The sequence below is a fragment of the Dipodomys ordii genome, unplaced genomic scaffold (assembly GCF_000151885.1).
Source record: "Dipodomys ordii isolate 6190 unplaced genomic scaffold, Dord_2.0 Scaffold43, whole genome shotgun sequence".
Classification (NCBI taxonomy): domain Eukaryota; kingdom Metazoa; phylum Chordata; class Mammalia; order Rodentia; family Heteromyidae; genus Dipodomys; species Dipodomys ordii.
The window spans coordinates 4,212,578-4,236,948 of record NW_012267259.1 but is presented as its reverse complement, the minus strand read 5'-3'; the positions used below and the strand labels follow the sequence as shown (position 1 = coordinate 4,236,948).

The window sequence follows — 24,371 nt, the reverse complement described above, 5'->3', positions numbered from 1 at the left end:
CTTATGTGGTGCTGAGGAATCGAACCCAGGGCCTCATGCATGCAAGGCAAGTGCTCTACCACTGAGTCACCTTCCCAGCCCTCATATATAGTGTTTCTATTGATGTGCTGGGTAAATTAAATCAATAATGTCTTGGGTAGAATGCATATTGTAGGTGTCATTAAGAACATTTGTGATGTGTGGATGAAGGTCAAAATGTCAGCAAAGAACGGGCTTTGGTAGAAGTTGATCTCAATGCGAATGGACAATTTTGAAGGGCTCAACACTTCTGTGGAATCAGTAGTACATACTGTGGTGATAGTAAAAGAGCTAGAATTATAAATATAGTCTGAAGGTGTATCTAAATTGCTAACAAGGCTGTGATTAAATTTTAATGGCCAAAAAAACATTGCTTCTTATGTATGTGGAAGAGAACATAGCTTGCTGTAATGGATTCTACCCATTTTGGAGATGCTGTAAAAACTACTGAAATGACAACACAGGGTTTCAAATGGGACATGAACTTGGTGGATAATGTAGAGCTTGAGACAGCTGATTCTAAGTCAAAAAAATAACTGCTGTAGCTAAAATATTTCAACTACCATTTCAACTACTGTAGAGAAATCTCTCCTGAAAGAGAGATTCATTAGTATGACAAACTTCACTCTTGTCTCATTTTAAGAAGTTGCCACAGTCATCCAAAATTTTAGTCCCTTACTGCCCTGATCTCTCAGTAGGCATCAATATTAAAATAAGAACCTCCAACATAAAAAAGATTATGGCTCACTAAAGGCTCATTCCTTTTGGTTAGCAATAAAATATTTTAATTAAGGTATATGTACCATTTTTACATAATGCTATTGCATAGTAACGGCATATACATTAATGTAAATATAAATTTTATGAACCCAAACATTGTGTGACTTGCAACAGTCTGTTGTTGATTTATTGCCGTAGTCTAGAATTAAATCGGCAACATCTCCAAAGTAAACCTGTGATCAACTCTGAAATATAAGTAATACTTAACAAAACAAAAATTTATTGCAACCATGAGTTAGTAATCCACTAGTAATTAATAAGTGTGAAACTTTTAAGACTAGAAATAACAGAAACCATGTCAAAATTTATTTCAATAAAAAGAAAATATTACAGAGAAAATTCAATACATCATGTAATCCCAATTATTCCACGAGAAATTCTTGTTCTAATTCTATAGATATTTATTTCATGTCTATACATAGCCCCCAAACCATCCAGTTACAGTTAAACAAAGGAAAAATAGATTGCATTTCTAATAGAAAGATTCAATTAGGACATTAAGGAAACCAAAATAAGAATTCCACTGGAGAGGCCAGTTCTTTTAGCAATCTAGTGTCTAAAGCAGATTTATCATTTTGCAATTCAATCTGCTTCTTGGCACTCGAATGTGATGAACCATGAATAAAGTGAACTTGACAACCACAATGGCTCTTCCAGTCCATCATCCATTTCCCATCACATATGATAAGACATTTCAAAATGTTTCAATGCTTACTGAGCACTTCTCATTGACATTTCCAAAAAACCCATTACAACTGTTTACTAGTAATTTATGCTGTTAAAAAGTATAATTCCTCACAAGTGAAAATTCAATTTGTCTTAAACCATTAATCAGCAAATTAAATCAGGAATTTTCTGCTTTTGAATGAAATAGTAGTACTATTCATCTGGAAATTATGAACTAGCATGGGGAAACTCTTAAAATATATCACTCATTTTACATAAGAAACACTCCTAGCTCACTTCTCTCTTACTGTGTTTCCTAAGCTCAGATGCTGTCTCATCTCTCATAAACCACACTGATAAGAATGCAAGACCTGACCTAAAAACGCCCCAGCCACCAGCATCAATAGCAGCTCCTTGCCAGGACTCACAGCATTGTACTGCCTCTTCCTTCCCAGTTTCACTTCCTTCCTTCCGTTGCTTTTTGTGCCTATATGGCAGAATGTGTGTAGTTACCCTAAAAAGCTTCTGTCCTCCTCTCTTTGCCTTGTGACTGCTGTTGTTCTCTCCTGGTGAATCTTCTCTGAGCCTAGTCACCTCTTCTTCTTTAAGATGATTGGCATGTGTCATTCCTCTCCCCTACAGAGTGCTAGTGTTCATGGCTTTCCTCCCTTACAGAGCAGCCTATTTTCCTTGTGTCTATTACACCCCCCCATACAGAACTGCAAGCTGTTTCAAGACAGTCTTCCAGCATCTCTTCTCTAGCAAGTTTATAGGTATATAAGGCATTTGGCAAATAGATAAGATTACCTGTGGAATAAAGAATTTCTTTAGCGAATAAACTGAAATAGGCTACTGAAAAAATCAAATTAAACTGCTATTTGATTGAATTTAATAGGGCTCAATTACTTTAGCTACCTGATATGTGTCTGGCGCAATTTTAAGTATGTTTCACACAAGCTTTACGGAACATTTAGTATTATTTAGAATTAAGTAAGTCATTATAAACACATTAACAAATACTATCTTTTAAGAACAAAGGTTAGGAAGAGCTTTAAATTTTTACAATAGTATTTATAATTTAAATAAAAGTAAAGAATATAAATAAGTCCATCAAGCAACATGGTACTTTAGTGATCATGGAAAATACATCATTTCGTATGTTAACTTCTGGTACCACTTTTAGTGTTCCTATGTGAATAATATGATGGACTTTCATTTTAGTGTGTTTATTTTTCCTATTCAAATGCAAATTCATGTAACCTATTATTACTTCACACTGGTATTTTCAAAAAATTGATATTTATATAGAAAATATTAACATGATTTTTAAAAATGATAATCATTACTAGAAAATAAGAGCAACTAGGATTTGTCATCAGTTCATTCTCTGACTCAATTCTGTACTTACTGCAGATTTATGCATTCTACCTCAAAACCTACTTAAAAACATGAGGACAAATACTTTAAACACATCATCCTTCAACTTGTACATCGTGTGGTAAATAGTAAAAAGAAAAGGCTTAGCCAAGTATGACAAAAACTTGTAGGCATTGCCTATCTCCATATTTTTTAAATTTATATTTGAATTCATAAAAATTCTCAGTAGATGATTTTTTTGATTTTAGTTTTAATTTTAATTTAGTTTTCAATTAGGTAAGAAATATCTACACCTCTCCAAAATATACAAATGCTTTCCAGGGCTTTTGCTTTGTTTTGATTTGGTTTTGTTCTGTTGTTATGGCTGTTTGAGCACAGCTTTTGAATTTGCCAGGCTGGTGCTCTACCACTTATGCCCCTCCTATAACCTATTTAATTTTTTGCTAAATATTTTTTAGATAGAAACTTAAGAGACTTTTGGCCTCAAGCTATAATCCTTCTACTCTCAGCATCTTGAGTTGCTAAGATCACAGAGGCATGAATGACGAGTACCTGACTACTTTCTTGGTTTTTTTTTGTCTTTTCTTAGTCAAATTAGTAATGTCATATTAATCTAAATGGATTACAATTGTCTCTGGCCATAAACAAAATGCAAATCAAAACAACATTGAGAATCCACCTCTACCCAGTTAAAATGGCTAATATCAAGAAAACAAACAATAACGAATGTTTGTATGGATGTAGCCAAAAGAGAACTCTGTTACACTGTTGGTGGGAATGTAAATCTGTTCGATCACTTTGGAAATCAGGATGGAAGTCCTCAAAAGATATAACACTGAGCTACTTCTCCTTAGCATTTATCCAATAGACTACAAACAAGACCACACTAAACCTACCAGTACAGCCATGTTAACTGCAGCATTGTTTACCAAAGCTAAGATACAGAATCAGCTCAGATGCCCTTCAGTGGACAAATAGATCAAGAAAATATGGTAGATTTACGAAAGAGAATTCTCATCCATTAGAAAGAATGATATTGTATCGTTCATACAGAAATGGAAAGATTTGGAAAAAATTATATTAAGTGAAGTAAGCCAGACCCAGAGAAAAACAGGTGGCATTGTTTTCCTTGTTTGTGGTAGATAGAATGTGCTTATAAATCTATAAGTAAACACTGGGTGGTAATCAAGTATTTACAAGGAAATTATCTGAAATGGAATATTCTCTATGGAGAGTGCAAATAGAATAATTCCTTAAACATGTGTTTTTCAAAGTGAACTTATAACACCAAATGTGAATTTGACGACTGTGATTTCTAAATGCCTTTCGAAACTTTCACAATTAAAAATGTGATAAGCAACTTGTTTCCTTAAGCCTATTAGAAAACATAACTCTCTTGTCATATTAAAATAATCAAACATATTCTTGCCAACTTTTTGTGAGACTTTTCTTAGCTTCCCATCTGACTTAACAGATGCAATAAATATTAAGTATATATGATTATAAATATTTAAATTTTCATGGATGTAGTGGATCCCTAAATAAATGCATGGCTGTGTTTGGAATAAATGCTACATTTCCATCTGTGACTGCAAAATGGATAGAACATAATAGTGTTGCCAAAAGTTATTAACACATTTAAGTCAGTATCCCTGCCACTAGAGAATGATGAACACACAAGAGAAAAGGATGTTAAAAACACCCTCTTGTGTCAGGCACTGGCAGGTAATCTTAGCTACTCCAGAGGCTAAGATCTGAGGATTGCAGTTTGAAGCCAGTAGAGGTAGAAAAGTCCCCTTGAACTTCTTATCTCTAAAACACTACTTATAAAAGCTGAAAGTGGTGCTCTGGCTCATGTGGTAGAAAGCTAGCCTTGAGCACAAGGAGGCTCAAGTACAGTACTCAGGACCTGGATTTAAGCCCCAGGATGGGCATGAATAAATAAATAAATAAATGATAAAAATATAAGAAAATACCCTCTACCCTCACTTCAAATATCTAGAAACCTTAATTCCTGATAATTTATCCTCTGCATAACCAAAATATGTGTGTTAAGTTCATATAATTAGAAGTATAGAGAAGCCATCTTCTATGTTTTAATATGCCCACATTCAATTACAAAGCTATGCAGTGTGTGTGTGTGTGTGTGTGTGTGTGTGTGTGTCTGTGTTTCAAACAAGTCCTTCTAAGCCTTACCAGTGTAAGAAAAGTGATAATACAACTATTACACAGTCATGCAATAACAAATAGTGATTGCAAGAGGAGAGAAGAAATTTTATAGAGCATTCAATCCAACCTCTCATTATTTAGGAGAGGAAAATGAGCCCAGAGTCCTGGAGATTTTTCCCAAGGAAAGGAAGATAAGAGATAAAAACAACTTACCTACAATCATAATAATCAACGTTTACTGTCATAATTTGTATTTCTAAGCTCACCTCTGACACAGACCAGCCTCTGTGTCAGTAACTATTTTGTCTCTTGAACTTAGCAATTCTTCTCAAAAAGGAATATACAAATGCATGGGTACCTGGTAGTCGGATATTAACTTAGAGACACATCACCAATGCTCATTCTCATGTTTTATATTAGAAGACAAGCAATTAATATATAAGAAATTTAGCAATGCTCATCATACAAAGAAGCATGCAGCAAACATTAATGCAATGAGGAAATGAGTGAATGAATGAATGAATGAGGCCCAATTATGCATGCCTGATTCTCCAACAAACTTCAGCAAAACCTGGAAAAATATGAACGGCTTTTGACAAACCCTCTTCAGATGCCTTCAAGGAAGAACGTAATATAATAAAACCAAACTCAAAGAACAGAACAGAACCTGAACCGACTGATAAGTCAAAGGAGAACAATCGCTCGCTTCAGTCAAGACATCATTCTGAAGAGAACAAAGCCTGCTGAAATAAATACCTGATAGAATTCTGACTTCGGCTTCATTTCCTGTTCTTGAACTGGCTGGATTCCTAGCTGTGCACCGATAAATTCCAATGTCCCCGGGTTGAAGCCGGCTGATCTGCAATGCTCCAGAGGGCAGGACCACCACGCGGGAGTCTCCTGAGCCTGGAGCAAGGTCTTGTTGATTTTTCTGCCAGTGTATGGTAGGCATGGGCTCCCCGAGGACTTCACACTTGAGAAGCACCGTGTCTCCCATGAAGGCCGTGACAGATTCTGTCTGGGAAAGGAACCTCAGGGGTCCTAGAGGGGGAAAACAGAAGGAAAAATGAGAGCCCCAATAATTGCCAATGAATAGAATCCTACCTTATGCTCATGATGGAAAGTTAGCGTGCAGAGAGGGTGTTTTCTTCACATCGATTCATTTGCTCTTCACAATTCATCATCTCACATAGTGGTCTGACCACTATGAGTTGGTCTGGTGGAAGACAAACCACGAAGATATGGCCATTCATCTCTGAAGCTTACTGTTTTACTCTTGGTTATAATATAGCCATGTAAAATAAACAGAAGCAAATGATAGTGTTCTAATTTTGTAGATGAAGAAATTGAGGCTCAAACAGCAATATTCTATAGGCAACTTCACCTTGTACTGGTGATATGCTCTGGCAGGTGTCCAACCCTTGGTCCAAAGCTATGAAGACATGGGGATTCTTGAAGGACTGGTCACATCGGCCTAAGACATTTTTCCCAAAGAAAGGAGCTGTCTCAATTGCCAAGTGTAAGAAGCAGTAAACTTCATCCATACCCTGATTGTTTAAGGTAGATGATCATCACTTAGCACCAGTTGGGGTGATGTTGTGGTTTTGTTTTTTTTTTAAAGAGAGAAATCATAAAGTTGACATGCACATATCTTGTGTTTTTGTGAATTTTTTGTAACTTATTTCATTTCTTGGCTATGAAATTGGATAGTAGTATGCTCATATGACATGATGATATTCCTGAAAAATAATGTGGAAAATCATGCATTCATGTGAGTGATTCAAGAAGTCAAGGGGATAAAGGAAAATATGTAAACTGGTCATTGCTGAGTATAAGCACAGTGTCTAAGAAGCCTATGTATCCTAATTCTGTAGAAGGGAAGGGTAGGAAATAATTTGATCTCACCCTGTCAACCCCTCTATAAACATATAGATATCTGTGATGAAAGTATTTTGGATATTTTTATCAATAAATTCATATGAATTAAGCAGCATCGATAAATCATTCACAGATATATTCTTACAGCTAATAGTACCCAATGGTTTTAAGTCCTGAATTCCTGTTCTACTCACCCTTGGTATATTTTGATAATCCCAACTACATTTTAATCATACTGGAATAGTTTTCATTGGATACACACTTCAAAAATATTGATTCCTTCATGAGTTTCTGGTCTATATCAGCTTGACCTAATCATATCTGAAGGTACTGTGATGTTTTAAGGTTCATTTTAATTAAGTCAAAACTTCCCAAGACCAGAATTAAATTTTGTCAAGAAGTTTTGATTTTTCCATCAACATTAGTCAATAACAAATCCTATTGTGTTCAACTTTCACTGTTAGTTTGAACTTGGGTCTATTAATTCTCAGAAACTTAATTTTCTCCTATAAGCCTATAAGAAAATTTAGGTAGTTACAGAAGGTCAAAGGTGAAAAGGCCTGTGTCAAACAGAATTTAATATGAGAAGCAATAAAAAAAAACATAGAGAGGATGCCCCAGGAAAAGTAGAATTTCATGGTCCTTTCAAAGAAGAGTCTTCTAACCACAAGATAACTAAAACTACAGAGGAGAAAATCACATCAATGTCACAGATGAAATGGGTGTAAGCTGCTGAAAGATACCATCATTATAGCTATACCTGCATTAAAAACAAAACAAAAACATCAGCTAGGCATCAGAGGCTTACAACTACAATCCACCTGAGGTTTGGGGAAGAAAAGAAACTCATGTCCAACTAATCAGGCTAGAAGTAGAGATTTGGCTCAATGGTAGAGCATCAGCATTGAGCAAAACATAAATGACCTATGTTTCTTCGTGCCTGGCTTATTTCTCTTAATATAATTTTTTCCAATTCTTTCCATTTCCTAACAAATGAGGCAATGTCATTCTTTCTGACAGAGGCATAGAATTCCATCATATATATATATATATGTGTGTGTGTGTGTGTGTGTGTGTGTGTGTGTGTGTGTGTGTTTGTGTGTGTATACATATATATGTACATGTATATATGTATATATATATATATATATAAAAATCATATTTTCTTGAAACATTCATCTACTGTGGGGCATCTGGATTGGTTCCATATCTTAGCTATGGTAAATAATGCTGAGATAAACATGGGTGTGCTGGTAGCTTTGGTATGACCTTGCATGTGATCGTTTGGGTAAATGCCCAAAAGTGGGATTGCTGGGTCATAAGAGAGCTCTATGTGGAGTTTTGAGGAACCTCCATACTGCTTTCCACAGTGGTTGAACAAGTTTACACTCCCACTAACAATGCAGTAAGGTTCCCTTTTGACCACATCCCCTTCAGCATTTGTTGTTACTAGATTTCTTGATTAAAGCCATTCTAACTGGGGTGAGGTGGAATCTCAGTGTTGTCTCGATTTGCATTTCATTTATGGCTAGAGAGGTCAAGCATTTCTTCATGTGTCTATTGGCCATTGTTATTTCCTCTTCAGAGAAGGCTCTCTTGAAGTCCTTATCTCATTTGTTAATTGGGTAGTTGTTTCTTTGAAAATTTGTTGTTGGGGGATTTAATTTTTTGAGTTCTAAGTATATTTTAGATACGAGACCCTTGTCCATTGTATGGCTAGTGAAAATCTTCTCCCAGTCTGTGGGCTTTCTGTTGATCTTGCGAGCTATGTCCTTTGCCTTGCAGAAGCTCTGCAGTTTCATGCAAACATAGGTCCCATGGTTTCCCTTGTTTGTAGTGACTAGTACATATCTAGGACAAGCAGAGAAGGTCAAAGGCTATGTACATATGACCACACGAGATAATGTTAAGCAAATGTACCCCAAGACAGGGACACAAGGGGTGTTTTTTTTTCTTTCTTGCTAGTGTTTTTAATGTATTTACAATGCACTATGGGATTCTTTTGTTTCTATTGTATTTTCTTCCCCCACGGTATAACCTGTTTTCACTGGATTTGATGCCGGTGTTCTGCACATTGTATATATATATATATATTTGTAATTTTGGGAGGGGAAGGGATATTGCAGAATGGTTAAATGGGGATGCAGGCTGACCCATTGTGACAACAAGGTGTACAGGACACTATATTGAAAATAAACATTACAATGTCGGGGGGGGTGGGATGAGTTGTGGAGGCAGGAAAGGAAGTGATAGTAGGCAGAAAATGAAGGAGGAGGCAACCAAAAAAAACATAAATCAGAGTCATGTCACCAGCGCGCGCGCGTACACACACACACACACACACACACACAACCCTTGAAATCCTGTACATATTATTAAGGTTATTGTTGAAGAAGATCTTATTGCTGGACAAAGAGAAAAACCTTAATGTTGAATCAAATGTACCAGTGGTATTCTACAAACACACATACACACACACACACACACACACACACACACACACACACACACATACAAACATAGATGTATATATGGATTAAAATTACTCATTGATTCTGAAATTAAAGCTCTGGATTTGGATCTATGAAGCTACCTGCTTCAACATCTATCACCTCTCACTTGTCAAATTCTATTCTTCTTTGCCAGTTATTAGAAGAACTAACATATGATTGTTGTATCTACCATTGGAGCACAAAAGCAAATGAAATCAGTTAACTTGTATCTTCACTATTCAAGTTTCAACCTCGTTCTAGGCTATTTTTAGTGTATAGTTTTGGATCCATTCAAAATAATAGAAATATAGTCCATTGGTCTACTACTAACTAATGTCAGTGTGGAGTCAGCATGTATATATAAAAAAATAATAGTTTGGCACTGGGTACTGATGGCTCGCTCCTAAAATCCTAGCTACCTAGGAGGCTGAGATCTGAGGATCACAGTTCAAAGCCCACCCAAGTAAGAAAGTCTGTGAGACTCTTATCTCCAATTAACCACCAGAAAACCAGAAGTGGAGCTGTGGCTCAAAGCAGTAAAGTGCTAGCTTTAAGCAAAAAAAAAGCTCAGGGACAGTGCCCAGGCCTTGAGTCCAAGTCCCATAAATGGCTTATATATATAAAAAAGAATAGTTTGTGTATACCTCACAAAGAAGATGTGCCACCAATAGTGGCAGACATTGTAAGGCTTGTGTTGCATAAGAAATTCCAAAGAAACTTCTTGCATTTTCAATTGAATAGCTATCCTCTTTATGCTCTTCTTTGTTCATCCTTAGTTGTTATTTTCTTCCCTTGTCATTGAAAAATAGGAATAAGTTTCTCATACATGCAAGTTATAGATTAAGAGGATTTGGTAAATTGCTAAAATATTTTAAGTGTACAAATAGATGGTCCTCTGTAAGTTACTTGCCTTATATATAAACATCTATTTTATGTCTGAATAGCTGTAGTAGGTGAAAATGGAATTGCGAGCTAACTCTATAGCATAAAACAAAACATAGAAAAGAATTTAAATTCCTTTGAGGCTTGACATTTCATGTTCATATCATGGTAAGTAATGGAATGGCTCCTATTCTGCATGTCATTTCAATATGAACTTTATGAGGACTTAAAATCTTAACAAACAGAGATAAGAACTATATCCTATTTGAAAGCTGAACATAAAACGTTTGGAAATAGCAAATAGTTGATTATTATTTATACTGGGAGATTATAAAAATAGTTTGTAATATTTTCTTTTTGTCTCTACAAAGATTCTACATAGTATCAAATCAAATCCAAGTTTACAAGAGTTTGTGTGGTCTGACTTAATCTTCCAACATTGGGGCACTCTGAGTTTTTTCTGAGTAGTTTATTAGTGATAAAAATCTCATGGACTTTTCTGGTCTGGCTGGCTTTGAACAATGATCCTCAGAGCTCAGCTTCCTGAGCAGCTAAGATTACAAGCATGAGCCACTTTTGCCTGGCTTAGTAGTGAATTTTCAATATATGAATATGGGTATCTAAAAAATGAATGCTAAAATCACCTTATTTGTAAAAATAAAACACAATGCTTTCAGAAGTTGTTTCATGCTGTAATATAAGAAAAAAATTTCCTGTGTTTCATGCAATTACAATGCTTAATAGATTCTTATAAGAAATTGTTACTTGCTCAACAAGAGCCAATTCAGTTTCATCAGATCATGAATTTTCTTTCCTTTATCCTTTCTTCATTCAAATCCCATCCAAAGATAAAAAGGTATTCCTAAATAACTTGTTTGGTGTTCTCTCAGGAAACTCTGACATTCTCAAATACTCCAAGTCTTTTGCTTAATTATACACCCAGAAATCTAGTACAATGTACCTTATAGGCTCATTCTCCACAATGTTGGCAATACACATCTTAGCTCTATTGAATCTGTCTTGAATCTAACCATGGCTTACTGTTGAATTATATTTCTTGATGTCTTTCCTCTAAAAATGAATGTCTGTCCCTTAACATCTACCTATCAAAACTTAGTCTATTTCCTAGGCTTACCAGAAACCACCTATCTTTAAAATTTTATATTACTCGTAATTTACAGTTGCCATAACATAGGCTAAGTATATAAATAAAACCTGAACATGTCTGTATGTTTCTGTTAGGTTTTCTGTAGTTTATGTCCACAGGGTATATTAAATATTTACTGAAAGATTAAAACACCAAGCATAAATATTTGCTGAGGGTCTGTGTGACTCTCAATGCTTTGTAACATTTACACATTGAAAATGGAGTTTGCATTTTGGCTCTATCAGGTGGCAACAACTCAGAGAGTTTGGGAGGGTCAATAATTACGTACTGGAATGCCTGGCTTCCTAGGGTCATGCTTCTGCTTCACTACTTTACTAGTTGGATGACTGAACAAGCTCTCAGTTTTACAATTTATTCTAATCGCCTTCAAAAATGGTATCTCTAACCTTTACAAGTGCTCTCCTCCTTCTTTCTTTTGCTTCTTTTTTCTTTTCTTTGTATGTATACTTTTACTGGGGTGTCATACACACAGGACAAGCGTTCTACCACTGACTTACACTTCAGGCTCACATGAGTCATTTAAGTAATAGCTCTTGGTAGATGCATTTATGTATAAAACTGTTATGGGAGCAAAACTCTATGAAATCAGTTAGTGTACTGTAGCAAGATTACAAAATAGATTTGGTACTGAAGTACTATACATCTTCAAGAAGAATGTCTTCTACTTGTCAACAATCTCCATTCTTAAGGCTCCCAGTTTAGAAGTGATGGGGATAAACTTTGTTGTTTGGTAAGTACAGTTGGGGTTGTGTAAGCATGAGTTCCACATCTGAGGATCCAGTCAATTGAGAATAATTGAATATATATATATGTATAAACTATATATATGTATATATATATATAGTTTATACTAAGCAGAACCAATTTTTTGTGATTCCGAAAGGAACAGATTGTAGTATTATGCATCACTTATATTCTTTTAGGTATTCTAAGTCATACAGAAGTAAAGAATACAGGGAAGTGTGTATAGATTGTACATAAATACCATGTCATTTTATGCAATAGATGAATTCTGCAGAGAGGTGATGTGGATACTGAGGGAACCACGTATATTCTACCTTTAATCATATTCTTACAGATAATAGTCTCATCTAGTCAGATCTTCTGAATCATTTACACAACATACAAACTTGTTTTTAGTGCTTTTAGGGGCTTTCCAACTTTAGCTTTGGGATAAGATAATTTTCCGTGAATGAACTGCAAACAAGGTTTGATCTGTCACACCTATCATGGCCTGGAATGTTACCTTAACTTTATTTCTAGGCACACCTAAACCTGTCTCAGCTGCCCCACCCTGCAGCAATTCCCAGGTTTAGATGCAATCTACACCTCTCTGGGTTAACCAAGAGGTGACCTAAGGAATTCTAAAGAAGAAAGAGCACCTTGTTTTCAAAATGGAAAAGTTGGATATATATGGAAACTTCATTTTATTCCCATCCTCAAAAATGATAAATTCAGCCGGGCGCTGGTGGCTCACGCCTGTAATCCCAGCTACTCAGGAGGCTGAGATCTGAGGATCATAGTTCAAAGCCAGCCCGGGCAGGAGAGACCGTGAGACTCCTATCTCCAATAAACCACCAGAAAACCAGAAGTGGTGCTGTAGCTCAAGTGGTAGAGCGCTCCCTTGAGCTGAAGAGCTGAAGGACAGGCCCAGGCCCAGAGTTCAAGCCCCACGACTGACCAAAAAAAAAAAAAAGATAAATTCAGACTCTTAATTCCAGTTTTATAGATGTGTCTAGTTGTTAACCTTAGAAATTTCATTAATGTCACCAACCCTCATTAGAGTTCTATAGCAAGCATTATATGCCATTAACAAGAGATCCATAGCCCTTAAGAGATAACCATAAGTGGCCACTCTGTTTATTTCTATTTCTATAAATGACTCCTCAATTATTATTTCTGGCTACCTTAATGCTCAAGGTTTTCATTAAGCTTCTATTCAATTCATTTTTTTAATCTTGGTTACTTTGTTAAATATTGCTGGAAAGTTAAACAGCCATAATTCCAATCGGTTTCTAGAATACTTGCTAGCTCTGCAGAAAAAAAAAAAAGTGAGGTTTTATTTCCTGTGGCCTTTTTGGCCTCCCCTAACTAGACAGAATTTGATCTTTCTCTCTGTCCTCAGACTTTCCCCCCAATTCATCTCCCCCGTCCTTTCTCTCTCTTCTCCCTTCTACTCTCTGGCCAATATCAAAAGTGGATGTTGATTATAGCCATTCTAACTGGAGTGAGGTGGAATCTCAATGTTGTTTTGATTTGCATTTCTTTTATGGCTAGAGAGGTTGAGCATTTCTTCATGTGTGTATTGGCCATCCTTCTTTCCTCTTCAGAGAAGTTTCTCTTTAAGCCTTTAGCCCACTTATTTATTGGGCAGTTGTTTCTTTGGGGATTTGTTGTTGGGGGATTTAATGTTTTGAGTGTCAGGTATATTTTAGATATCAGACCATTGTCCATTGTATGGCAAGTGAAGATCTTCTCCCAATCTGTGTGCTTTCTATTGAGCTTGCTAGCTATGTCCTTTGCCATGCAGAAGCTCTGTAATTTCATGGAATCTCATTTGTCCAACCTTTCTTTGATTTGTTGTGTTTCTGGGTCTCTATTAAGAAAATTTTGGCCTATGCCAAGGAGACCTAGGGTTTCTCCTATTCCATCCTGTTATGTTTTCAGTCTGCTTTGACTCTGAGATCTTTGATGCATTTGGAGTTGATTCTGGTGCAGGATGATATAAAAGGATCTAGCTTTAGTTTTCTACAAGTAGTTAACCAATTTTGCCAGCACCATTTACTGAAGAGGCTGTCTTTCTTCCATTCTATTTTTTTAGCTCCTTATCAAAGATTAGATGCTATAGGTCTGTAGGTTCATTTTTGTGTTTTCAATTCTATTCCATTGGTCCTGAGGTCTGTTCTTGTGCCAGTGGTAAGCTGTTTTGATTACTATGGCTTTGTAGTAGAGTTTGAAATTTGGTATTGATATTCCTCCAGCACTGTTCTTTCTGTTGAGGAGCGTTTTTGTTATTCGGGGTCTTTTATTGTTCCATGTGAATTTTTGGATTGCCTCTTCTATTTCTTTGAAGAATGAGGTTGGAATATTGATAGGTATTGCATTGAATTTGTAGATAGCCTTGGGAAGTATTGCCATTTTCACGATGTTAATCTTTCCAATCCAGGAGCATGGGAGGTTTTGCTACTTTCTAAGTTCTGTTTTGACTTCCTTTTTCAAGTTCTTAAAGTTTTCATCATAGAGGTCCTTCACTTCTTTGGTTAATTCCTAGGTATTTTATTTTTTGTGGGGCTATTGCAAATTGAGTTGCTTTCCTAATTTCAGCCACACTTTTCTCATTATTGGCATACAGAAAAGCCATTGATATTTGAGGGTTAATTTTATACCCTGCTACTTTGCCAAAGTTTTGAATCAGCTTAAGTAATTTGGGAGTGGAGTCTATGGGATTCTTTAAATACAAGATCATGTCATCTGCAAAGATGCAGAGTTTCCTTGTTCTTTCCCTATTTGGATCCCCTTTATCTTTGCATCTTGTCTTATTGCTGTAGCTAGGCCTTCTAATACTAGATTAAAGAGAGATTGGACATCCTAGTCTTGTTCCTGAGTTTTTTTTCTTTCATGTGATTGTTTCTAACACATGTATAAGATTATATCTTTGTTGCTTTATATGTCCCTCCCCCATGGTATAAACCCTGCTTTTACTGTATTTGATGTTGGTATAATTTGTGGAGGGGAAGGGAAAAAACAAATCGTTTAAATAGGAATACAGGTGGACCCATTGCAACAATGAGATGTAGAAGTTGTTATGTCGAAAATGAACTTTACAACTTTGTGGGGGGAGGGAGGATTGGGTGGGGTGGAGTATGGGAAGGGATGGGAAAGGAAAACAAAGGAGGAAGCTAAAATGCTTGATAAGAAATGTACTCATTATCCTGCCCATGTAATTGTACCCCTCTGTACAGTATTTTCATAAAAAAGTGGCTATTATTTTCTTGGTTTCCATTTTCCTTGGTTGTCAAATATAGGCATACTATACACTATTTAAAAGATAATTTCTTTTTGTTTTAGTCCCTCACCAAATTACAGACTTTAGAATTATCTTATATCTACAACTCCTGCAGATTTCCATATAACTAAGAAAATGAATAGCATAGTTCTCTTGCTATATTGTTCTCTATTGCTTTCTATTTTACACAAGTGGAGATAACTCTCATCTATTTTCCTATCTTAATGGTGTGTGTGTGTGTGTGTGTGTGTGTGTGTGTGTGTGTGTGTGGTGCTGTTCTTGGGCTCAAACTTGGGACCCAAGCACTGTCCCTGAGCTTTTATGCTCAAGGCTAGTATTCTACCACTTGAATCTAAGCTCCACTTTTGACATTTTGGTAGTTAATTATAGGTACGAGTCCCACAGACTTTCCTGCCTGGGTTGACTTTGAACCACAATACACATACCTCAGCCTCCCGAATAGGATGATAGGCATGAGCCACCAATGCCTGGCTGTCTTATTCTTTTTGACAATGTGTATTTACATATAAATGAATCTTTATGCCATTTAAACTACAATGAGTAAAGCCACACATTTGTGTTCAATCCACTATGTTTAATTACCAATAACATCTGTACTAGTGTTTTAGGAAGATAATTGGAGCAAATTTCATGGGCTTCTCTGACACTGGCCATTAAAGGAAGGCTAGCACTAACTAGAGAAGCAGGGAGCTAGAGGGAAATACAGTGAATTCTTCATGGAAAGTGAAAAAGAGCTAATGCTAACAAACAGACTCAAATCCACCCAGATATACATCTTTTCCTTTGAAAATAGACTGTTTGCAAGAGAAAGAGATATGCTATGTCAATGCAGTGTATGTCTGTACCTCCTAAGTTACATAGAGGACCTGTGGGTGTGTGGAAATGAATTTACCCATCCTTCTTTTAAATCACTCCTGGAAAAATAAAGTTATCAGAGATCTCAAGGCTAGCTTCATTCCAGCTAGGACAATCTGGGCAGGGACATTAGAACCGACCTTCTCCCCTAGGACATTACATATTTCCTCAGATGCTAGACCCAACCCAAATGGTTTTGTCACCAGGACAGTTGTAATGTGAATAGCAAAAAGCTGCAAACAGTTTTCATTTCAGCTTTTTTTCCTTTGTGATGCTAAAAAAAATAAAGGAAAAAAAAAGTATTAACAAATCACCATGGCAATGAATAGAAAGCAGCTAAATCTGTAGGGACATCAAAAGTGTGGGGCTCTCGGAATTAAAATAGAGAGAACAATTGTGACTCCCCCCTCCAGCTTTCCACTTATGCACACATGTACCACACAGACTCAGAGAAATCTTCTCATCAGACTCAGGCAGTCAGAAAGCTGCAATAGCTTAGACAGGCACTCTCCATTAAATCTCAAACTACTTCGGGTTTTAAGCAAATGTAGAAATAAAGCATTTCATAATCTAGGTTTATGCCAAGACTCATTGCCTCTCGGGATCTTCTCCTCCTCCTCCCACACATCCCCAGAATGGGCCTCTTCCTTCTCAATTCTAATCGGAAAGTGGCATATTCTTCTGATTTGCCCTCCAGCCTTGTTGGCAGATTATCAGGACCCACATCTTCTCTTATGGAAGGTCTAATTATTAAGTAATTAAAGTTCATTTTATAAAAAGTGACTTATCAATTGGGGGACAGACCTTGGGGTTGGAATCATGCCTTGCTTTTAAATATTCAGAAATCTGGTAATAGTCTGGAACCGCCAAGAGGAGAGCTGCCTTAGAAATGCTTTGTTTGCTCCAAATTAAAGCCTGAAGGTTACGTCCCTTCAAAGCCAGACTCTATTTGCCCCTGTTTAATTGTCAAATTAACTGCAGGGCAGAGAATAAAGGCAAGACAGAAAAGAACTTCTGGAGATTTAGTTCTTTGAAAAGGGCAGCCCAGAAGTATTAAAGAATATTCCTGTCCCATTCCAGGCTTTCAGAATACTTTTTTTCCTTCCTTCCTTCCTTCCTTCCTTCCTTCCTTCCTTCCTTCCTTCCTTCCTTCCTTCCTTCCTTCCTTCCTTCCTTCCTTCCATCTCTCTCTCTTTGTCTCTCTCTCTCTCACTGTCTCTCTCTCTCTTTTTCTCTCCCTCTCTTTCTCTTTCTGGTTACAGAATCCTATGTGATTAGTGGTTGACCAAATAGTTATGTGTAGACATTAAAATATTGGTCTAGTAAGCAAACCTGATAGGTCTCTCCAGTACAGTGATCTTGTAAGAAACAACCCTGTAGTTACTCAGTTCAATTGTACAAGTTACAATAGAGAAATATAAAGGAGAAAGGAAAAGAGTGTGGGGAAATTAAAAGACAAATCATTTTATCCATCTAGTTCTGCAAGTTTAGCAGTTTACACACAGTTAACTCATCTCCCTAGCTCCAAATAAAATAAAGGTCATCAAGTTTTCATGGAATCATTTTTGGAGTTTGTCTAATAGAAATACTTAAAGACTGACTTAGACATAGGACCTGGAAGCAGGCAATCATTTGGAGATTTCTAAAGTCCCAATGACTGTTAATAATCCGGATGCTGCCTTTTCACAATCTCATCTACTAGGCCTGCTCCATTATTTCTTACTTGTTTTTCAAATCCATGAAATAATTCTGAATTTGTTCAAGTCATTCTTAGTAATAGCATCCTCAGTATCATGGTACCAGTGTAAAAGTTAAGAAAGCATATTCTCTCTGAAGGGCTGAGTTTCATAAAGGTACTTACACAGGCTCAGCTAGCTAGTCCAGACATAAATTTCAGTACCTTCAACTTTCCCTGGAGGTTCTTATTAGGTATGAATTATATCCATGCACCAATGGACCTGCTCCTTTTGGGTTTCACAATCTAACCAGCATGATCTAGCTTGGCTCATCCAGATTCTTCATCAACTTCAAAGTCAAGAGTGTTTGGGGAAAATATCATTCTAATAGTATTTTTGCAACTTTCATTTTATCTGAGTTATTATATATCTATCTTCAGCACAAGATTAAATAATGAAGATCTTTACCATTTCTTCCTCAAGCGTCTATGTACTACCATCCCTAGATATATACTGTTCCTAAGTATAATCAAATTATATAAAATATCAATGTTATTATTCTACACAAATTTATAATGGAGTCCTCCTTAGTAAATCATAGAGCTAAATAATAAACCATGTACAATTGGTAACTACATTTCAGCTGGGCTGTGTAGTAAATCTTTGCTGACTGAAATAGGTTCTTCCTGTGAATATGTATGAATTTTTTTCCAAAGTAATTAGAAGTTAATTGCCTGATTTACTTTAAGTTCTTTGATAGGAATTCTTCAAAGGATAAACCTGTAATACAGAACTATTTACTGTAGCCAAGGTATATAATCAGCCCAGATTACATGCACTAGTAATAAAAATCAATGAATATTAGCAAAAATAATACAAAACGTTAGCCTATCATATCAAAGACTTTCAAAACTGGTAACTACCCTTCTGAAAGTTATTTTCTGAAATGTGATTTGGCCATGTGCCTCAAAAGTTTACACATTTTATTACTGGTAGAATTCTATCCATAAATCCAAAAAGAAAAAAAAACCTTTAGGGTGATATTGATCAAGAAGTGTTACATTCATGAAGTGCTTTGTATTTAAAAATAAATAAACAAACAAACCAGTACAACCATGTTCATTGCAGAACTATTAACCATAGCTAAGGTATAGAATCGGCCCAGATGCTCATCAATGGACCAATGCACTAAGAAAATGTAGTATAAACACAATGCAATTTATTCATCCATGAGAAAAAATGATCTCGTACTATTTGTAAAGAAATGGAAAAGCCCATAAAGAGTTATATTAAGTGAAAAAGTCAGGCCCAGAGTGAAAAAGGAAATATATTTCCCTTATATATAGATGCTAAATTTCACTTATAAATATAAGTAAATATATTGGGTGGTATGCAAGTATATAAAATTTTCTATCAACAGATATATGGCGATTCAAAAGAGAGCTCGTATAATGTAAATCCTTAGAAAGACAAAGTCAAAGTTTAACAAAATAAGTACCAGGAAGCAGGTATTTGAAATAGGCGGGCTGGGGTTAAGGATAAAAGGGTAGACAAATAAAGAGGTTAAGAGGGAGAGAATGCAGTAAAGAATACAATCTATATCCTACAAAATGAAGACCAAAGAAGAATGTGATGGATAGGGGAGAGATGGATGAGAATGTCAAAGAGAATGACTGATCCAGATGCATTGTATTCATAGACTGCTACATCCAATGGCAACTCCTTTGTACAACTGCTCAAATAAAGGTATGAAAATTTCAAAATATTTAATGCATAAAAAAGAAAAAGATTAGATGTGTGGAATTATTTAATGCAATGTTATTTAGTAAAAAATCAAAAGTGGAACAACTGAAAAATTGTTAATTGGTTAGGCTATTTCCACTAGACATATATATATATATGTATATATATATGTCATTATACAACTATAGAAAATCAGATCAAGAGTCTGGGTGGGGTGGCTTTTTGCTTGTTCTGGAGTAGGGTTCTGCTATGTACCCTAGAGTAGTCTTTGACTCATGATTTTCCTGAGTTCGGAGATTATAGACGTGTACCACCATGATGGGAAAACATCTTTCAAAGTCAGTGAAAATTACCTATATTTTTTCTTAAAACAAACACACCTTTAAAGATACCAAAGGAATCTTTCCACATGAATCTAATATTAATTATAGCATTATATTCAGTGAAAAGCACAGACAACTCTTTGTGAGCATATTGACTTTGTGAAGAAATGTTTATCTCCATAGGCTTTGCCAATAACTTTATTGCCTGCTCTACTTTGCAGGCAAAGTTCCTATTACAAGGTGAGATTGGTTTATAATCAACAGTAATGAATAATTTTACAGAAATTCAGACTCAGATTTTTCCATCAAGCTTAACTCTTATCATGCGTGACTAATGAACAGCCCCAATTCTCTTAAGTGTTTAGTATGAATGTGGCTGGTGAATATACATTTGAAAATGTATATTCAACTGAAGGCAGGAAGATTATTCAAAGCACAGCAAAACCAACTACCAAAAGTTGGCATAATATTCTGGTTTACATTCTGTCATTGTCACCATCCCTTTCTGACATTTCCAAAAACACATGTATTTACTTATTTTACTCATTTACTACCCTTCAGTAGTTGGACAAAAAGGTTTCAATTCGACATGTGAGTTTGTAAGTACAATGATATTGATCAATGTTGCCCCTTAAGTATTTTACCATGTCAAGGGCTAACTGCCCCTGGCAGCCCTGATTCTATTACATCATGGAATCATTCATTCTGTTAGTCAGGATGGTGGCTCATTTCATGAGTCATGCTGGCTGAACCACAGGCCATCCAGACCTTTGAACAAGCTTAATTTGAGGTGTGTTTATGACTATGTTTCTGGATGAGCTTAACATTTGTATCAGTAAACTCAAAAAGACAGAATGTTTTCTTCATTGTGGGTAGGTTTCATCAGATTTGCTGGGTATGTGAATAAAAAGAATTAGACATAGAAAAATAAATGATGTGTATGTGACTTTTGGCTCAGAGTTTTACTAGAACCTTTCCCATCATTCCCCCAGGTAAGTTTCTAGCTAGCCAACTGAAGATCTTGGGAAATCTTAGCCTCTGTAACTCTGAGAGGCAGTTCCTCAAAGAAATCAAGGCATATTACAAAGAAGTCTGTTTTTTTTCTCTTAGAATTTCAGTATATTTTTTCTTCCCCACAAAATCTATCCCATAGAATAAGAAGCAATTTAAACCCAATGGAAATAAGCATTTAAATTATAGAATTATAGCGGAACTATATAAGTTAAGGTTTTATTTGAAAGTTCCTGGGGAGGGAGGATTTGCACTCATAAAATGAATTTTTATGCTTATCCCACCCCACAATGAATATAAAAAATATTTCTGTTTAGTTGCATATTTATGTGATCTCTTTAATCTTCTTTTGAGATTCTGAAAAAATCAAAATTTAAAAATATCACCAAACATTTAGGAGCTTGACCCATCTAAGCAATTATACCTGAAGAATAAGCCATTTAAAAGAAAGAAATGCTTGGTTCCAATGTTTATAGCTTGATATGGGACTCAACCCATTTTGACAACAATTTTGAGACATTATTAAGGGAATCAGAAGAGAATAACTTAATCAAGTTTACATGTTTTGTTTTGTTTCTTATTACTCTGGCTCTGTATAGATTGAAGGAGTAAAGGCAAAATCAAGGGTAGAAAGAGTAATCCCCAAAAGAAATCTGACAGCAGTGAATATGGAAAGAAATATTACTCTGACCAGGGAGATAGCAGTTGGAAAAGGAGAAAAAGAAGCAGTCTCAATATATTTTGAGGTATAGTCATCAGGAACTCTTGAAGGTTAGGTGTGCTTTGCGAGGGAGAGTTGCAGGTTTGAAAATGAACCTGGGTTCCCAAATTAAATATTTAGGCTGCAATTTTGCTTGTTTTATGAGTGAATGTGGTTGTTTGTAAAGCAGCAAGATTAGTGGATTTGAGCAAGAGATGCTGCATTAAAGATTGATCAAGAGTAAGAACCTAAGTAAATTATCAAACCATAGCCTCTGGTCCTTAATAAGGGAGTTCTAGAGATACAAACTTTTAGAAGCCTTCCAATCATAAAATTACATAATCTTGTTATTCTGTTTAAAGGATCTAATATGAGGTCAGACCATACAGGTATTCATCAATATTTAACAAAACTAATACAATAGGCAGATATTCAGAGGCAAATAAACATTCTTCACCACTGTCTTGGTAGATCAAAGGAAAAAAACGTAGAGCTTACCAGAAAGCAATTACCATGAGGGACTTAAAACAAAGAACCTGATGATTTATGGTAAACAAGAGTCTATAAACACACCAATATTGCATCAACTAACTGAAAATAATACAAATAGCCATTTCCTTTGTACGTAATTACTGATAAACAACTCCCATTTGTTGTGCTTTCTCATTAATTTAGAGTCACAGAATTCTAATTTATTGGCTACGTAGATGGACTCTGATTCTCAAATTCTAAAATGCTGTTGTTTACATGTCATTTTGCTTTTTAACAAAGAGACAAGCTTCTAAGGTTAAAATGCCTTGATTTGGGGAAATGGCATTGTAGTTCAAAGTTGGAGAGTTCTAGCCTTGTGCAGAAAAGCTCAAGGACAGCACCCATTAACTGAATTCAAGCCCCATGACCGACACAACCAAAACAAACCTTTATTTTGCCTAAAGTTTGCCAAGTTGTTCACATTCACTTTGAATCACATTTTTATTTGGTGACAGTAGTGGGGCTTGAATTCAGGGTTGGGTGATGTCCCCTAGGTTTTTTTCACTCAAGGTTACTGTCCCACCACTTGAGTCACAGATCCTTATCTGGCTTTTTGATGAATAATTGAAGATGAGTCCCATGAACTTTTTTCTAAAGTCAGGAACAAGGCAAGGATATTCACTTTCTCTATGTTTCAATACAGTCCTGGAATTCCTAGAAAGAGCAGCAAGACAAGAGAACTATATGAAGGGTATCCTTATTTGCACAGGACATGATGTTTTATTCAAAGATCTGTAGAGACTCTTCCTCCAAGCTCTGGAAGCTGATTAAAAACTCTGGCAAATTGTAGGGTATAAAATCAATCCACAAAAAAAAGCAATTTCATTTTCAATAGTTACTCACAGAATAAAACAAATAAGAAGGAATGACTGTAACACAGGATTTGAAGAACCTCTACAATAAAAATCTATAAAGTAAGCTGGATGCTGGTGTCTCACACCCATAATCCTAGCTACTTAAGAGGCTGAAATCTGAGGATTGGGGTTCAAAGCCAGCCCAGGCAGGAAAGTCCCTGAGACTCTTATCTCCAATTAACCACCAGAAAACTAGAAGTGGAATTATGGTTCAAAGTGTTAGAGTACTAGAAACTTGAGTGAAAGAGCTCAGGGACAGCTCCCAGGCCCCAAGTTCAAGCCCCAAGAATGATGAAAAAAAACCTATAAAATTTTGAGGAAGAAAATTGAAGAAGACACAAGGAAATGAAAAGCTCTTCCATGATAATGAATTGACAAAATTAATATTATAATGTCAATACTGCCCAAAGCAATCTATAAGTTCAACACAATACTCATTTTTTTCTCTGAGATCGAGAAAAAAATCCAAAAATTTGTAGCCACCAAAGACCCCCAATTACAGAATCAATCCTGGGCAGAAAGAAGTAGTGCTGGAGGTATAACAACTCCAAACATCAAACTATACTACAGAGCAACAGTAATGAAAATAGCTTGGTACGGGCACAAAAACAGGCCTTAACCACAAAAAGTGGAGCCTTGGTTCAAGCTAGAGTGGTAGTCCTGAGCAAAAATGCTCAGGGACATGTCCAAGTCCTGAGTTCAAGACCCAGGACCAGCACAAAAATAATAAAAGGTAAACACTTCAGAGAGGTACATTGTGTACATAGTATATTAATTGAAATATGGCAGAGAATTAAAAACATGTAATTCCTGAGAAAGGTGAACTCAGTGTCCAACAAAATAAACATATCAGGAATTGAGTACTGAAGAGAAAAGTGGCATCATGGTGACGCATTGCATAAATGAAGAGAGGAAGTGTGGGAGAATGTAGTCATAATAGTCAACACATACCCTACAAGATTAAGAAAACTAAGGGTCTGGGTATGGTTGGGTGTGACGGGAGAATGCTGAAAGAGGTGACATTGATCAAGTTGCACTGAAGTCATCAGCTGCTTCACTGAATGGCAACTCACATGAACAACTAGTTCATGTTTTAGCTAGGATATAGTGTTGTGGATTTCTATGATCATCCACAGTTTCTTTCAGAGTAAAGACGCCAAACAGTATCTCTGCATGCTCACACTGAGGAATGATTATTCTTACTTTGCTTGTTCAGACAAA

At 36.0% G+C, this 24,371-nt stretch overlaps 1 protein-coding gene across 1 annotated transcript in view; it reads right to left on the bottom strand.

Annotated features, from left to right (window-relative positions):
• The window catches only part of Dcc (DCC netrin 1 receptor), a 997,292-nt gene that overhangs the window by 509,835 nt on the left and 463,086 nt on the right, over positions 1-24,371 (bottom strand). The window contains exon 3 of the mRNA XM_013018919.1: positions 5,767-6,051. Coding sequence (XP_012874373.1) covers positions 5,767-6,051 — 285 coding nt within the window. The remainder of the gene's footprint in view (positions 1-5,766; positions 6,052-24,371) is intronic.